At 44.9% G+C, this 17,831-nt stretch overlaps 1 protein-coding gene across 4 annotated transcripts in view; it reads right to left on the bottom strand.

Moving 5' to 3' along the window:
- The window catches only part of DTNB (dystrobrevin beta), a 132,846-nt gene that overhangs the window by 99,988 nt on the left and 15,027 nt on the right, over positions 1-17,831 (bottom strand). For 3 of the 4 annotated variants that reach the window (XM_026844407.1, XM_026844408.1, XM_026844409.1), the window contains exons 2-5: positions 16,824-16,891; positions 12,959-13,039; positions 10,857-11,070; positions 5,527-5,612 (exon numbers count right to left, since the gene is read on the bottom strand). In XM_026844407.1, coding sequence (XP_026700208.1) covers positions 5,527-5,612; positions 10,857-11,070; positions 12,959-13,039; positions 16,824-16,890 — 448 coding nt within the window. In that variant the 5' untranslated portion in view covers position 16,891. The remainder of the gene's footprint in view (positions 1-5,526; positions 5,613-10,856; positions 11,071-12,958; positions 13,040-16,823; positions 16,892-17,831) is intronic. The other variant, XM_026844410.1, reaches the window with a different exon arrangement.

A 17,831-nucleotide genomic window follows, 5' to 3' on the forward strand; every position in this document is an offset into this window, starting at 1 on the left:
ATCCCTGGAGGGGTTGAAGAGTCGGGCTGACCCAGCGCTGAGGGATCTGGTGGAGTTGGGAATGGTCAGGGGGAGGGTCATGGTGGGGCTGGAGGAGCTGCAGGGGCTTTTCCAGCCCGGATGGTTCTGTGGATGTTGATCTGTGCTGATCCACGGGGCTGTTGTGTGCATGTTCCTCCTGGGACCACGCACCCCCCCGACCTCTTGGGGACTGGGACAGGACAGGGCAGAGCCTTACCTCTACCAGAGCAGCGGATGTTGTGGCAACTCCTAACATGTGTTATAAACAAAGGAGATTTAAGAAAACCTGCATAAAATCACGCGCTGGCCTTGTTCGGTTTCAACAGATGTGACAGCACAACAAACCACATGTTACTATTTCTATTACTCTGCTACTCAGTCCACTGATTAGGAACAAACCAAATAACCCCCCTTTTATCCCCTCTCCCCAAAAACCAAAATACCCTCTCCCCAAAATCAGAACCTCACCAATCAGGCTAATTCATCTACAGCAGATTAACTTTCAGAACCGTTATGATGTGAAAAACTTAGTATTTAGCACACATTCATGAATGAATTTTTAGGGTCAGCTTCAGTAAGCGCTAAAGGCTTAATCAGTCAGATGGTGAGAGGAGAAAAGGAACTAGCGAGGTGAGGAAGCCAGGGAACACCACACAGGTAGAGCCAGTCCTCAGAGAAGTCAGCCAGCCCCTGAAGCGAGCAGGATGCAGTCTAGATTTACGTGAAGTTCTGTTTGCAGTTCACTTGCTGAGATGAGATGGAAGGAAGCACTAATTATTTCACAGTGCATCTTCTTGAATGCCAAAATGAAGCCATCCAAATCCACAGAATTTGATGCTTTTATACGGCATCTCTTGGGCTTAAAAAGCTATGATAAAAATCATAAAGTCCTTAGCAGTGGGCTGGGTTTACAACTCCTGCCTCGCACACCACGTACAGGAACTCCTTCGCAAGGAGCGTCATGGCACACGAAATTATCTTTTCCAGAGACAGCAAAGTGGTATCACTGAACAACTCCCATTTCATATGTGCTGTCAGACGCTGTATGGACTGAAAAACACTCCATTTGTTCACATTTTCAGAATTTAAAAAAAAAATAAGCCTGTTCGTATGCAAGTACAGAGACCAAGTTACTATCATTCATGTAAATTATGAGATGAGAAAAAAAAAATAATTTACAGCTTCCAGGATTTGCAGCAAGGCTGGCGTTCCAGCTGAGCGGAGCCGGGAGCGGGCTTGGGAAAGTGAGAGGAGGCAGCACAGGAGTGGGGCTGGAATCAGGGGAGCAAACAAACTGGGAACAGGAGAAGTTCAGTGCTGAAATGGGTCAGTAATCAAGGAGACAGGTGGGAAAGACAGGAAAGGGGAAAAAAAATCCCAACAAAACAAGACAGCATATTCATAATGATCAGAAGAAGAAATAAAGAGCATGAGAACAGCTGAGGCGGATCAGATCAAACGTCTGTTTATCCCAGAGCAGATGGCTCAGGCAAGCACGGCCCCCAGAACGTTCCTCGCTCGCTGAGACTATCTGTGCCTTCAGCAACCTTTGATGAATTTGCCTTCAGTGCAACTGGTTCAAGGAGTAATCGAGTGGTGTAAATATTTGATCCTGACAACATCCTCTGGTAAAGTTTAAAGTGCCATTGTGTTGTTCCAATCTGTCGCTAATTGCAGTTGCTGCCCTTTAGCTCTCGCACTGGAGGGGTAAGGAACAGCTGTTTCCTACTCCCCACTAACGTGGCACTCCTGATTTTACAGAGCACTAACCTTTCACCACCGTGGTTCTTTCCAGGTGGAAGAATCCTGCTCCACCCAGTTGTTGTTCGTACAGAAAGCTTGCCCTGCTTTTGCTGATCTTCTCAGAAAAGATGCATCAGGCCTGGAAAGAGCAGGGTGCCAGACGGGGGCACCAGAGCAGCACCCACTGGTGTGATTTACACAGAGCCTTTACCTCCCCACCCTGTCCTTCCCCTCCGTGCCGTTTCACAGGCGGTGTAGCCACCACCAAACAGAGCACCAGTGTCTTTGCAGAAGTGCAGCTCCGAGATCTCTCGCCGGAGCAGCAACTTTCTTACTCGCCTTCCTGTGCATCACCACATCAGGCTCACACTTCACTCCTCCAGCACGCACCACTTCACAGATCTTCACACTGAATTTCACCTTCCATCTTATTTCACAGTTACTCAGCGCTGTCGGATGATACTACAACTCTTCAGTCTATTTTAGCTTTTACTACACTGATTTACCGTGTATCAAAGTGTCACCTCTCACTGTGTTTTTCCCGATCACTGCTGACAGTGTTAAAACCAGTTTAAGTCCAGCACTATCCACCAATCTCAACATACATGCGTATCAATATACCTTTTACATCAGTATCAGTATACGTTTACAGCAATAGACCTTTTGGGTTCCTTTTAGCCAATCTTCCACCCCTGCGCAGACCCCACTTTTCATCCCTTTCATCAAACTTTTAAATGTCTTTAAGCATTTGATAAGGGCCCTTCTCAAGTGCCTTTCAGAAATCCAAGCAGTCTGTATCAGCCAAAACTGCTTTTCTTAGTCCTTTTTTTTTTTTTTTGGCCTCCTTTAATGAACTCCCGTGATTTTATAAGGCATCCCATCACAAAAGCCATTTCCCCCAACAATAAAATCTCATTTATTCAGGCATCAACTAATCCTATTCATTATTACTAACAACTTGCCCCAAATGTGTGTACGGGCCTGCAGCTCCCCACATCTTCCCTCCCAAACTTCACGTGACATTCTCCTCTTAGAAAGTTTTCAGAAAGACAGGCAACCAACAGTTAATAGTTCAGCTATTTTATTGCTTTCCTTGAGTTCTGGTGATGCTCAGAAACTTCAGCTGCTAACAATACAGCACACTTCCTCTCTTCTCCTCTGCCCCTGGCAGGTTTACAAGATCCTGCTCTCCTGAACCTGAGATTTTCTCCCACATTCCACAGAAAGCTCTCCTACAACTTTGTCTGAAGAGTCAACGGCCTGATTTGATCCTGGTATAGAGAAAGCTTTTCCCTCCTTCACAGATTTCCTACACTCCTAAAATCTCAATTCCAAATTGGCCCAAATCCCCTTTTTGCTAGACAATTGTGTTAATCACGTGGTGAGACTCTGCCTCTGTGTCTGACCTTGCACGTGGCACCGTGAGCGTTTTAGAGAATCACGGTGAGGTGGTTCCAGCCTTTAACTTTCTCTCCAAGGAAGCAGAGACAACAACGAGCACACGAGGGGACAGAGGAGAATCCAGAGGTGACAGGAGTGTCCACAGCAGATGGTGCACGTGAAGAAAACACCACGACAATACAGAGCAGTGGGAAATCAGCATTACTGTTACAGGTAAAGACGTTTTTCCCTCTCAGGTGACTCATAAGATACTATACCTGACTAAAAAAACCCCAACAAACCCAAGTTTTAAATAACTGTGGTCAACAGTTAGCACTCTGCCATGAGAACTAGCCCAGAAACATCAGATGGAAGGAAGTCAGCATGAGCGACAGGGTGAAAAGGCAAGGAGAGGAACAGAGTTTTAACACGGAATTAAAAAAATAAGACAGAAGTGCTACTGCCTAAAACACATCAAATACAAAGTCACACACTCTTTGAAAAAATTCTCCAGAGAGGAAGCGCACCAAGAAAAAAGGGACGGCAGATCCTGGAGGGAAGATCCCAGCAGTACAATGCCAACTAAAGGTCAGCTGCCAAGACACAAGGATAAGTAAAAGGCGTGACACCAGGATATAACAAAGCTATAAGCAGCAGCACTACCCCGTGAAAGTGGGCAAAAGCTTTTCCTCCAACGTGTATCAACATCAGCGAAGAGTTTTTATAAAGTAAGTTACAGTGGTAAAGGAAACGGGAGCCAATAGAACAAGAAAAAAAAACCAAAGGGAGCTTCAACTGCTATGAAGAAAAGGAGACACTGTAAGAGAAAGAGAGAGAACAGCACATTAAATGCACAAATGTTCAGCGTTAAGACCAGACACACCTGTTAAATAGGACTACTAAAGGAGGCATCCTTAAGGTGAAAGCATCTTGAGTAGTCACCTTTTGAGTCAATAACTTGAGGCTTAATATAACTGCCAGACAATATCGAGGTCTTTGTCTGAAAACATCAGAAGTTTACTGATTCCTGTAACATTTGATTCCAGTGGTTAATTGCCTTTTCCGCTAAAAGGTCACATTACCATTTTCTTGATGTTTTTCAGTTTTGTCTTGCTAATTCTAGAAATAATGCTCCTTTTCTGTCCCAGGCCCGTGCTGAACAGCTCATCTACTGTAACCTCCTCCAACCTCACCCTAATTAAATCCAAAATGTCATTTTTTACTGAGAAAAAAACCCCCAGCAGTCTCCATCTTTTCCCTCCAGTATTTGATCTTGCATATTTTATAGCGGTAATGCATTTGTTAAGAACACTTAAGAAGTCTTAAATACCCTGTCATAGATGCCTGTCCCCTGTATTTCACACTAATCTTTAGTCACCTGCAGCTTTGGTGTTAATCAGAGAATTGTATAGTTACTACCAGATAAAAATACCTGGCATTTCCTGGTACTGAAACATGTGCAGCCTTAACATTAATACGTGCATGCAATGATTTCTCACTCTTTTTTTTTCCAGGCCCTGTCACGTAGTTTAAATTCAGCACACTAGTATTTTACATTGCTGGTTTTAAAGCAAATATAGAGAAGCTTAATGATGTAGGAAAGTCTAAAGAATTATTTACAGTGAATGACACCCGTGGAGACTAGGAGGATTTTTTAGGAGGAATTATGACAAGATCACTTTCCTAAAGGGAATTTAGGGCAAGGTGAAAATGGCAAGACCTGAACAGTAAAACTGGGCACTGACTAAGATTAACTTCCCAAATTCTCAGGGTGGAAATGAAAAGAAAAAACACCCATAACAACAGCACACCTTGCCACTAAGAAAGACAGAAGGGCAAGAAATACTGCTAAGGGACAAGAATAATGTTTATGGTATCGCTCCTTCTCTACTGATACAGCAGAAGTCTCGTGGAAACAAGAAAGAAAGGAAGTAAGATTGATGAAAAGAGATTTAAAAAAAGAGTCAAAAAATAAGAACAAAGAAGCTGGAATTACAGAATGAGAAGATGCAGAGAGTCCATCAGATGAAGCAGAAGATGTAAACAGAAGCCCCCCAACATCCTCAAAACAGGGAAAATTGCAACACATTTGACGTTACTATCAGAAAAATCAGGCCTGAGGTTTTACATGTCAAGAAGCGCCCAAGCATCTCAGAATAAACAAATGGAGTCGTTAGGGCCTCCTCGGTAAGGAACTCGCTATGGTTTACGGCCACCAGATGGCATGTGGAACAACAACTTCAACGGAGAGAGCTTCGGCTCCCGCAGAGACCGGGGAAAAAGCAAAGTTAGATTTCAGAACTTCATACGATAAAAGATACGTGGCCAGTAATGGAAACAAAATATTTGATAAAATGGTTTGATTTGCTTGAAAATACTTACATCTTAGTTTGTCCAGTATTTTACCGCCACACATCGTTGCCAACATCGCTTTCACTGAAAATACCGTCAACTTCCCATGGCCCTCACTGCGGAAAAAACGTGACAGGGTAAGTAACTACTACATGGAAGGATACAGCAACAAAAATACTTGAGGCCAAGGAAGGAAATGCATAAATACTCTCCATTAACTACTAAGATCTGCCCAAACTAGTTAATATAACATTGAAACAGTGGCAACACTAACATTTTTAATATGTTGGGAGAATTAACAAGTGTCTAATCACAGATCAAATTTTCTTGCAGAATTATTAAACACACAGATAAAGACACTACCAGCTGTCTTGCTCATCCCATAGCTGCCCTATAAAAAGTAACATTATTAATTTTTTCCATTAAAATACATTTTTTCCACTGTAAAACATCTCGTTTTTGTCCTCTGCTAGCCTTTGTTGCTTTAAATTTTCACACCTTGGTTTAAACTCTGATGTTCAAACACACATTTCATTCTAAAAATAGTAATTGACAGTTTAATGGAGAAGTTGTATGATATCCTGAATATACCACAGAACAGGAACAACGTGAACAATGGTTTATTCTGATTTCAGTTCATAAAGCTGCTCTGCTATCAGAATAGATGGCACATTTAGGGAATTATCTTCTCGCATCAGCAAGAGAAAAATGAATTTGTCCCCATGGAAAGCATGAAAAAGCCCGCTCAGCACAGTGCGATAGCCCCGTGTTGCCAGAAAGAAAAAGATAAAGATGAAATTCTGAGGGAGTTCAGTCCCCAGAGGCAGAAGATGCTTGCCGGGGGATCAGGAAGGGTTGCCCAGGTCGGCGCTGCCCCAGCAGATGTGCATCCACCTCCCTGCCCGCGGAGGGTCCCCGTCCTGCACAGCAGCAGGGACGGGACTCGGGGAGCCTCTGCTGTGGGACACTAAAGCAGGCACAGCGCAGCTGTCTCAGCGTAAATCCACTGCTGCAGGGATAAATGCTGGTGTAACGGGGCACAGGGCGAGAGGAACGTGTGCGAGCGGGGGTAAAAGCTCTTGGAATTCTGAGGAACTTACTGACAAACGACCACACTGACTGTCCTTAACTACAAACAGCAATGGTGGTACAGAGCCACCACCAGGAAAGTTAACGTCACACAAAAAAAGGAGAAAAGGAATTCAAATCGGTTCAAGTGACTGTAATTAAAGGCACTGGGCAGATAATTTGTACTATCATGGAAAATACGACGGTGGGGAAAATACAGGAGTGTTGGAGGAGATCTAGAAAAGCTCCAGAATACTTCTTTTCACTGAGAAGATGCATGTTTAACATTTGCGCTTGGATGACTAGCACTTGGAAAGTGTTAAGAGTAGAATTATTCAGAGTAAATATTGGCTTACAGTTTTGAAGCAGTGACAAGGTCTAATGTCAGTGACAGACGAGCAACCAGATGGAGACATCAGGAAGTAACCAAGTAACTTTTTTTTTTTTTTCCCCTTTCACACTCAGAGTTAACATGAAAATACTATCTTCTGGGAACTTGTCACGCTCCAGAGTGAGGTAAAGGCTCTCCACCTTTCCCAGGCTGAGATGCACCTGGAATATAACACACTCTCAGACAGACTCAGAGTGCCTTTCAGACATTCCCTCTAGAGAAGAGAGGCAAGCCCCCCTAGAGCAGGAAGATCTGTGAAGAGGAACAGCGATTCAAAGGCCATCCCGTTGTTGATATCTACTACCTGCTTCAAGAAACTAAGCAAAGGCAGAAAACTAAACAATTAGGTATTTATTTCAAGCTATGTAAAGTTAACAAGGTAAAGATCTCAGCTATCCTATTGCGCTCCTGTTTTTTCTCAGCTTTCTGGAAGGAACATGTTGGTGCTCCCTCTATGTGTAAAAAAAAGTAAGACTTGACTATAAAACTGTTTGTCTGAAAAGTTCATCCTCTTCAAGCCCTGACCTCTGCTTTTACCTGAGCAAATCTCACCAAATCTCCATACGTTATAGCCTCAGCCCCGCTCCTCCTTTTCTTTTTAAGAGACACTCATTTTCTCTCAAAATAAGAGTTCAGCTTTGAATGAATTTCCAGAAAAAAATGAGTGACTACAGCCGCTAATATCTTCTCACAGGACACCAACTCATCCTTGCCAAGGTATCTTACGGCGCCTTCAGACATCAGGCCCGCTTCTGCTGACGTTATCAATCATGAAAAACCTACAACTCCTCCCCCTGCAAGCTGGTAGAGGTGCAAGCCATTTCCCAAACTCGATTTCTGTACCAGCGCGGCTCAATCTGCTGAACTCCCCATCGACAGGGAACCGGGCAGAACTTTCAGTGTGGCTTTGAAACCCCTGCAGCAGCAAGTCAGAGGATCTCAGGACTGGAAACGGAGCTGGGGGACTTGTTGAAAAGACTGGGCCTGTGTACAGAGGCGTTTTCCAGCTACCTGCAGGAAGGCTCCTCCTCCACCCCTCCCCAGGCAGGCGTCCTGCAGCGGATGCCCACAGCAGCGATGCCGTGTCACTCCAGACACCCTCCAGCCGGCTCGTCCCCCGTCCCTGGGCAGAGCTCACACCTAAAGGGCAAGTCCCACCCCTCAGGGAGCTGTGTCAGCTCTCCCCCCACACCCTCTCTACAGGATCAGGCCTCCGATTCCCCTGCCTGCTGCCCACGGTGGCCAACGCCCCCCCCGGAGAGGCACCTGGTCACGCTGGCTTCCCAGAAAAGGCACAAGAGCTTTCTGCAGAACACTGGTCCGTAGCCATGGCCTTACATAACGCACATGCCTGAAGTGAGCCCCTTCCAGCTCTGCTGCTGCTGAGGTTCCTCCTAATCACATCACTCCACACTTCACCCACCAACTCCATTCCTCACTTACTTGTTGGTCCCCTTCTCCTTCCCCCTTATTGCACACTGCTGCAGCACCACCATGCAGGGCGGTTTGATACTCGCATTTTAAAAAGATAAAAACTTGGAGCAACTAAACTCACTGTCAAATTAAACGTGGTTTGTAGAAATGATGAAATAAAAAACGGACTGCTCTGAAACAGTGAAAAGTGGTGAGGGAACGAGCTGTTACTCTGGGGTGCCAGCAAGAGGTCAGGGACCTGGGAAAGCCACAAGAGGCTGTTGGGAAAAACAGACCAGGAATAAACTCTCAAACACCCCCCCAGAGCTCTGTGGGAGAAAGCAGCAGAGAACATCCCAGCACAGCTGCTCCCCCACCACTGCCCACTGTACAAGCCACCTGGCCTGCACCAGGATCAGGGCGTGCTGTGGCTCCAGGGAAGGGGTCATGGTGAGCTCACACTTACCTAAGGCGAGCAATAAGTTAAATATTTTCATGGGGAAGATGTGAGTCAAAGTGGGGTTGGGGGGTTCAGCTGGAGGAGAGAAGGCTCCGGGGAGACTTAGAGCAGCCCCCCAGGGCTGAAAGGGGCTGCAGGAAAGGAGGGGGGGGGGAAGAAATGATGACACTTTTTACAAGGGCAAGTAGTTAGAATAAGGGGGAACAGTTTTAAGCTGAAAGAGGGAGATTTAGATGAGATCTGAGGCAGAAACTGTTCCCTGTGAGGGGGGTGAGGCCCTGGCACAGGCTGCCCAGAGAAGCTGTGGCTGCCCCCTCCCTGGAAGGGCTCAAGGCCAGGTTGGACGGGGCTTTGGGCAACCTGGGCTGGGGGAAGGTGGCCCTGCCCGGGGCAGGGGGGGGGCACTGGAGGGGCTTTGAGGTCACTTCCCACCCAAACCCGTCTGGGATTTGATGATATCTTTGCTCCCTGTGCCTGCCTGGTGGAATGCCAACAGCTCTGGGGTGTTACCACCAGCACCACGCTGTAAGAAGCTGCTGCACAATGTGCATCCAAACAGCACATGGCTGCCCCGGTGATGCAACTTCAGCGCAGATGTGCACTTTTTTAAAAAAAAAAAAAAAAAAGTCTGTCATGTTGATGAACTCCTGGAGAGGGAGCCTCAGCCCTGTCTCTCCTCTTATTCTTGGTTCTCCCACTGCACATCACAGCCATCCCAGCTTCTCCCGATCCTGTGTGCTGGACAGAGGAGGCCGAAGGGAAGCTGTGGGACCGTGCTGGGCTCAAGGGTGCTGCTGGGTGCCACGAGAGGCAGAACTCGCAGGGTTGGGGGCAGAGGAGGGAGGGGAAAAAAACATATCTCTAACTAAAGCCTCAATCTTTTGAGCTAGCTCCCCAAAACATGTCCACTTCTATTTTTAAATTCTGTATTTTCTAGTGTGATCTGTCTCAGGATAACTATCAGCTAGCCCTTACAACTTGTCTCACAACAAACACCAAATCAGAACTCAACAGAAAAATACCCATTTGATTCTGTTGTCAGAGGTCTGTGTTGGTTTTATCTGTCCTGAGTGAGACAGGGACTGTTCTGAAGTCTTGGACTTTTTTTGGGGGGAACCTATCTTCTGTTTGGTGACAACGAGGAGTTGTCTCATTAGGAAAGGGTCCAAGTCTGGACATTACAAACAGAACAATTATTTGGTGTATTCAGTGCTGCAGAATTAGGGTAAAATTCCTCTGTCTCTGTGACAGTGTCCTGGCCCCAAGCAGTTCTCTACTGCTAGGTGAGGGGGCAAAAGCAGAAGAAAGATAAAAGTGAAATAACAGCTGACTGTGAAAAAAGAGACGACAAAAAGTAGGAAGTGGTAAACAGCAGTGAAAGATTTGCAGTTGCTACTCAGAGAACCCACAGAGACACATCTACTCAGGAAGACTGGCAGAGCAAGCCCTGAAGAAAGAGGCTGTGAAAGAAACTGGTAAAATGGAGCACAAGGAAACGCCGAGACAGCGCCCTGGACAAGAAGTCAGGCTTCTTCCAGCCAAGAAATGAGAATTAAGACTTTATGGGGTCACGGCATGTTAGAACGGGATGCAAGCTGACTGTCAAAACAAGGCAGCGTTATAAACTGGTCCTGGTGATCAAGCTTCAATAACACACTTTCACTTTTTGCAAACAGTGCTATACCACCACGAGGCTGACATTCTGTTCTATCACAGTCTGCAGAACAGTTTCACTTCCTCTTCAGTTCAGACACACGGCTTACAGCAGTCTGCAAGTTCCAGAAGGCACGAACTTTCTTCAGAAAGCCATTTTTAAGACAAAGCATTGCTGCTGTGGCGATGCAAATCTCTGCAGGCACCGCTGTGATATTAAATATATGTGTGAGTGTGTGTGTATGTGCAACACAGTTTTGTGAGCTTGAAAAATAGCATGCGGACAGTTTGCCAGAGACTCATGCAGTTGTTGGCTGCTTTCATCTAACTACAAGAGAAAATTAGTTTAAGAATACAACTAGAGGAGTTACTAGCCTGTCATATGCTGCTATCATGAAGTTGAGGAGGAGGCTGATGGATTGCTCTACACTGATTTGGTGAGTAGAAGGAAGGCGTTTGTTTAGCTGGTAGTAGATGGATGAAATGATTGTTTCTAGTCGAGACACGTTGATCTCTGTGTTATGATCCAAAGTGTTAAGGCCATTATCTCGGAAGGCTTCAATCATATTCCAGATATCAACAAGATGAACTAAAAATAAAGGAAAAAATATTAACTTCTATTCTGTAACGCATGCAAGCTTACTTTTATGGTACTGTTTCTGAATACTATGTTAGCTTTTATTTTGGAATGAACAGTTACTTATTCGTATTCAAAGTGCGAGACAGACTCTTGATATTCATACTCAGAGTTTGTGTCAGGTAGTTTAAAATCCCAGAGCAGTGTCCAGACATTTCACGTTCCTTTTATTCCACCCTTCCACACCTGGGTGCTCTGACAGAAAAATGTCATAAAGAACAAAAGTGACCCTCCATCATCATGCAGTGCTTTAGCAGAGTTAGGTAATTTCATTTCAGAAAGACATCAGCCATATTCTAAATCCACTACAAATGGGTTACAGCCGTTTTGAACATCCTCATGCTGACTAGTAGGTGAGTGTTGAAGGAGGAACTTGATGGTCCAGTTAAACTATCACTGTTTCCAGATGATCCAGTTGCCAAGTCCGGAGCATAATACTTTGTAAACACGGGTCTAGAACTCCAAAGCATTTCCCTAAATTACTCTGCCATATCTCAGGGCATATCTAAGAAGTGTTAACGGTGTAGAGAAAAAGTTTTCCAAAACCACAGTGAGTGATCTACAGAACCACATTAAATAATATTTTTAAATGTTTCAAAGTTTGAAAGGTATGTGTGATAGTGGGAGAAGACATCTAAGGATCACCAGTTCAGTCCAAACTGAACGTGAAACAGTTAACAAAGGCCGGGCTTGTTTGCTAACTTCACAGCTTTTGTTGTCTTCCCTGACTTCTACAACCGGGCCTGAAGTAAGAGCATGATCTTTAACATTTTTGACATAAAACTCACTTTTATATTTCTCACGAGACCCACATAACGATAAAGCCAAGCTACCTCTTCACACCAAGCCCCTGCCCCCGGATCACCCTCTGGACCAAAGACCATCAGTGCATGGCTACACCTACACGTACGGGTATGGTAAAGGTTACTCAAGGCGTGTGCATGGCAGCAGGGAATCAGGCCCAAAGTGGGCAGGGTACTATAATTAGCATTTCTTCATACCGCTCTGTTGATTAAGAGGGATTTTTAATTCAGAAGCATGAATTAGAGACAAGGACTAACACTCTCCCAGCGGCAGGGAAGAGGCGTGAGCCATCCCTCAACCAGCCGCGACGTGCCCCGGGGTCGGCGGCGCTGCGGAAGAGCTGCGGTTCACGGCTCCTCGGCAGGACTTGGGGCCCCTCCTGCCCCTCTGCTGTGCCAGCCACACGCTCAGCCCCCTCCCTGCCAGGGGGGACGCACCCCTGCTGACCCCACTCTGGGCTGCTTTGTGCTTTGTCCAGTTCCACGCTGGCGGCAGGATGCAAAGGAGCATCACGGAGTCACCCCGGTTACGCCGCTTTGGGGAGCTGTCCAAGGTCAAAGGACCGTCCAGGAGAAGGAGAAAACTCACACTGACTAGCGTGGCGTGAACTTACACAATTCTTCACGCTTGCTACATTTCATATACGCCACCACGGTCAGATCCAGACAATTCCATGCTGGTGCCTGTATTACACATCCCTGAACCCTTCCCTGGGCCTGGCTGGCACGATGGAACAGGAGCTCAAACGCCTTCACAACATCCAACACTCAGGGCAACCCAAATACATCCAGCCAGCCCATAGAGCTTAAATTTATGAAAGATTAAAGATTAAAATTGAAGATATTCTAGAGTATCGGACAAAGATCGCTGCCTCTTTTTAATGATATATTTAATCTCTGTTTAGTTTAAGTAACAACTACCATTGCCTGATTAAATGCTTGCTTAGTCTTCCTATATTTAAAATTCACAGGCATAGAATATCTGAAACAGTCATGCATGAGAAATTTTTTGAAAAGAAAGAGTAATTATAACTTACGATTACATCTTTTTTGTACAAACCGCAGTTTACAGGCTGTTCGATACGTTGAAAGTCTGATGACATCAAAATTCTGTGCTCCTATGAATAAAAAAAAGTTTGTGTTTTTCTTTCCTCCATAACATTCAGCTTACCTGAGAGAATTACTTCAAAAATGGTATGAGTGTTTCTTCACACACATCAGCCTCGTCACGTGAACATGACAAAGACTGTCATTAGGTGTCTCATGGTAGAGTGATTTTCAGCAATGTGTTATAAAGTGCCTAAAAAGGAAGCCGGGGTTCAGTGGTGAGGAAGTAAGGAAAAGGATGGCACTGATGTTGGAAGACAGGGACACAAAAGATAAGCAGCAAAGAAAAGGGGCGAGTGGTACTCCTACCACCACCTGCACTGCAGCCCCACCAGCAGCATGCTTTTGGTCTCCCAAATAGATCTAAATCAGGGAATCAGAAGAAAAAGCACAGAAGAAAAAAAAAAAAAAAAAAAAAAAAAAAAAAAAAAAAAAAAAAAATCTTATCTTCACCAACAACCTCCCACTTCAAGATGTGTGTTACACCTTCACATGACAGCACACCAGGGAAGGCCCGAATGCTGCTATCCAGCACTGGTCTGTCCCACATCTGCCAGTTCCAGCAATTCCTCCGTACGTTACCAACCCGAGCAAATTCAGAAAGTTGTGCTAACCCTCTGCCAAACAGACCTCTGCACCTCCTACATGGGTCACGTGAGATGAGAAATGGCGTGGGGATGATAAACGATACTGTAGTCCAGTATTGATCATTTTAACTTGGAAGCAGCCAAGTCAAGTCTTGAAAAATCCCATTCATCATAAACCAAACTGCCTTTGAAATGGCTCACAACTGGAGAGCATCAGCAGCTACGTCCTCGGATCAAGAGTTCTGAGGAGTGGGCTGAAACAGCCCAGCTGCACGTGGGCGACAGCAGGGATGCACGTGGCTCCTGCGCCCCTTCGTCCTCACGGGAGTGCACAACAGCAGGATCTGCTGCAGTCTATCGGACTTCTCTCAACTGCCGGAGCCTGGAGGAGCAGAGAACTGAGAAACGGGGAGAACTGCAACCCACAGAATTCAGACTTCTAGAAGATACTTAAAACCAAAACAACAAACCCAAATCCTCCCAAAGAAGGAATCCGATTGCTCTGTCATGGGGGCTGCTGCTCAAAGGTGACAACTTACTCCCTCCTACCATTCTGAATTCAGAAACAACTTGCAAATACCTCATCCCAACCACCTTTGTGCACGCACCCACTGACTCACAGTTGCAAATTTAGGGAAGTATTCTTGTCTTTTAGCTATTTCGTTACAGTTTTGCACATGCAGTGCCAAAGCATCTGCACGCATGCCAAAGCATCTGCTCGCTCTCAGAGACCTGTGTACTGTGCCATGGAAGTGCCATACCAGGATTATTTCTCTTCATCCCTGATGCAGAAGATGATGTGACAAGACTCTCTCAGATGGGTGAGGGGGCGGAGCAGTTTTCCACTCCAAGGCTCCCACGACAGCTCACCCAAGAGCACCACTAGACAAGCCAACACCTGAGGAGCGTTCTGCTTGGTAGCACGGTGCAGCAACCTGAAGTGGATTATTTCACAGTATCACCCTTAGAAAACGAGCCTCTGATAATACTTCAGGAAAGGACAGGCCATGGAACGTAAGCTGGAGCATTCAGACCCAAGGCTACAACAAAACCGCTCATTTTGTATTCCCTAAGCAATCTTCTTTCAAAACTCTCCATTATGGTGCACGCTTCCATCTTTCAAACCACAGAAAGTGCTTCCACAGACCATGAGTCTCCACAAAATGCTCTGTCTATATAAAGTATACATATATAAAAATATATATATGTATTTTTATATATATATAAAAAGCCACTTAACAGCTACATACAAAAACAAAAGGAAGAAGTTGCCTATTTTCTGTTCTCACCTTCCTGTGTCATGTTACCAGAAAAGCTTCAACGAGGTCATTCCTCTAAACTCCCTGAAGGTAAAACGGGATGTGGTTTCAAGACAATCTGTACAGCTCGGAACAAGAGAAGCGCTGAGGCTGGAAGGGACTGATGGAGATCACCCAGTCCAACCTCCCCGCTCAAGCAGGGTCACCTGCAGCAGCTTCCCCAAGACTATTCAGTTGAGTTTTAAATATCTGCAAGGATGGAGACTCCACAACTTCAACCTCCCCCAGTGGTCACCTGCTCTCACAGTAAGAATGTTTTTTCCTCACATTCAGACAGAATTTGCTGTGCCCACTGCCTTATATCCTGACCGGGCTCAGAAAAGTCTGGTTCCATCTCCTTTGGAGCCTTCCATAGTATAAATCCATATTTCTTCTGCATTTCAGAGAAACTGGAAGAGCTTGTACAGAATTCTTGCCTGTCGGAGAGCTCCACAAGCACTACAAAACCAGCCCACCCATTCTTGGGTGCCACGTCCAGTGGGGCGAATGCCAAGGTCTCAGACAAGCAATTATCTGAACACTTCAGCCAATTTTTACGTTGACCGACAACAAATGTTCGCTGAGAACATCAATTTCACACATCTGCTCTGGGTATGAAGCTCACCTGGAAAGGGAGGTGTTTCTGGGCTCACTTTATACAGTCCACCCCTGACAGAGGAATATTATACAGAGGAAATTATACAGTCCACCAGGACAGAGGCAGCGAGGAGCGTCTGTGCACCAGCACTCCCGCTGCTAATGACCCGCAAGCACCACATCTGCCGAGAGGGACACCTTCCACAAAGATAACCCAAAGAATTCTGATTTTTTTTTAAACAATTTAGCCAAAGCTAAAAACTGGCAAGTCAACTTCTGTCCTTGAACGATCACAAGGTGATTACAGCGCTTCCAAGGGATGCAATTCCCTGACGCACCGAAGCGTTTCTAGTGGAGAAGTGCCACTGTCATTTTAAAAGGTTCTAACGAGATTTCACCCAAATATCATGAACAATTCAGCCACCTTTGCTCAAGTAAAACCATCTAAAGGCAGAGAAGAAGAGGAGAGGAGGTGTACAGCAGGGAGATGATGGGAATGCACTTGTGCCATACGTGGAACGAGCCAAAAAGGGACACGACCATAAACACAAACACAAAGCAAAGGTGGGGCAGGGGGAGAAATACTGTCTGGGACTGGTCTCGTGTGAGAGGAAGCGGGACTAAATCAGCCAGGAATGAAACTGTTCCTGAACTCTGGAATTCCTTCAGCAAAACAGCTCAAGTATTGTTGTAAGCAGAGCTTTACCAGCCTGTAATCAGAATTATAGGCCATGCTTGCCTAATCTCGGAATTTCCTTCAGTCCTGCACTCCCGTAGGAAAGTAAAATAACATGATGTCATGCAAACATACAATCCTTCTAACTGCACACAGCTTTTTAAAAAGCTGTCTCATTCCTTTAAATTATATTATCGCTGGTCAGGCATTTGATTTCTAGTAACAATCACAGCCTCGCTTTCAGAGAATGGTCCTGTACAAAAAAACACCTCCCCAAACCCCTCAAACTTTCTCTTCTGCACCACTAGAATTGTGGTGCAATTTTTTTTTTTAATTTATTTATTTTTTTTTTTTTTTTAGGTAAAAGGTGGTCTGTCTGTTGTCATTACGAATTTTAATAGCTGTCCACAACCTTTAGATATTGCCATGTATGAGAAATGTGAATGTTCCTTAACGAAGGAGCTTCACATCAATGACCCCTACCCTGGTATCCTCCTCCTGAGCAGCACCCAGGATGCTTTTCAGTAGATGAGGCAATGGTCGTGGGGAAACGAGATGTAAATGATCTGGTAAAACTATCAAAGCAAAGCTCTCAGGAAAGAATAAATAACATTATGTCTTCAAATTTCTTACTTACTCATTTCCATGAACAGCTGTCTCTTCTCTGCCATTGTCCTCCTCCTCTTCCCACTCTCCTCAATCATTCTGAAGACAAAAATGGCAAACACTGTTTGTGCTAGAATTTCTGTTACAAGAGCAACTTACTGTGAACAACACTATTTTATCCCTCAGCTGAAACAGTTTGATTATACTGGGTAAACGAAAAGGCGAGCAGAAATAGAGACACCTCTTCCTAACGACTGGATTCCACACAGATACACCTGAGGCTTGTTAATATCTTCTGAAGTGGTGCACAGGGCAGGAAACATTTATTCTAAACATTTTAGTTGCTAATCTGTAAGTTTGCAAAACTCAGAGCTGCATACATAGATACAGCAGCATCACGTAAAAAATTCCTTCCCCTTCAAAGAGATTTTGTTGGAAAAATACAAAGCGAGACCCTTCCAGGAGCAGGGGAGGCAGGGAAGTGCAGAGCCCTACGGACCTGCACACTAGAGACTTTGGAGAAAGCTGGCAGGTTGGGAACACTCCTCTCCCCTGGTAGGGTCTCTGTCAGGGTCTGGGTTGGGGGGTTGTTTTCTTTAAATGAATTCTTACAAGTTTTGGTTAACTTCGAAACCAAGGTCAAATCATATTTGTCAGGGAAGCGAAGATCTTAAACATAATTAACATGGAAAGCAAAAAACCCAAAACGTATGGTTTGGTCACACTGTCCTCCCTTTCTTAGAAAAAACAGATTAAAGAAGTGACAGCAATCTGGTGGAACTTACACCCCAAGGTAAGGGGGCACAGGGACAATTTAGTAGCTCTTACAGCTTACTTCACTGTGTAGTTTTAAAACAGATGCTAAATTTCAGTCAATTTGAGAAAGAAGAAAAAAAAGCAACTTAATTCAGTATCAGTGTAAAATTTCACTGAAGAAAAGAATAATACAATGTAGTAAATTTACCAGATACACCAACTCATTAAATATGTTTTTAAAATATTTTAGGGAAAAAATTTAAAAAAGGGGGGGGGGGGGGGC

The sequence above is a fragment of the Athene cunicularia genome (genome assembly GCF_003259725.1).
Source record: "Athene cunicularia isolate RWA chromosome 3 unlocalized genomic scaffold, athCun1 chr3_part1, whole genome shotgun sequence".
NCBI classification, from domain to species: domain Eukaryota; kingdom Metazoa; phylum Chordata; class Aves; order Strigiformes; family Strigidae; genus Athene; species Athene cunicularia.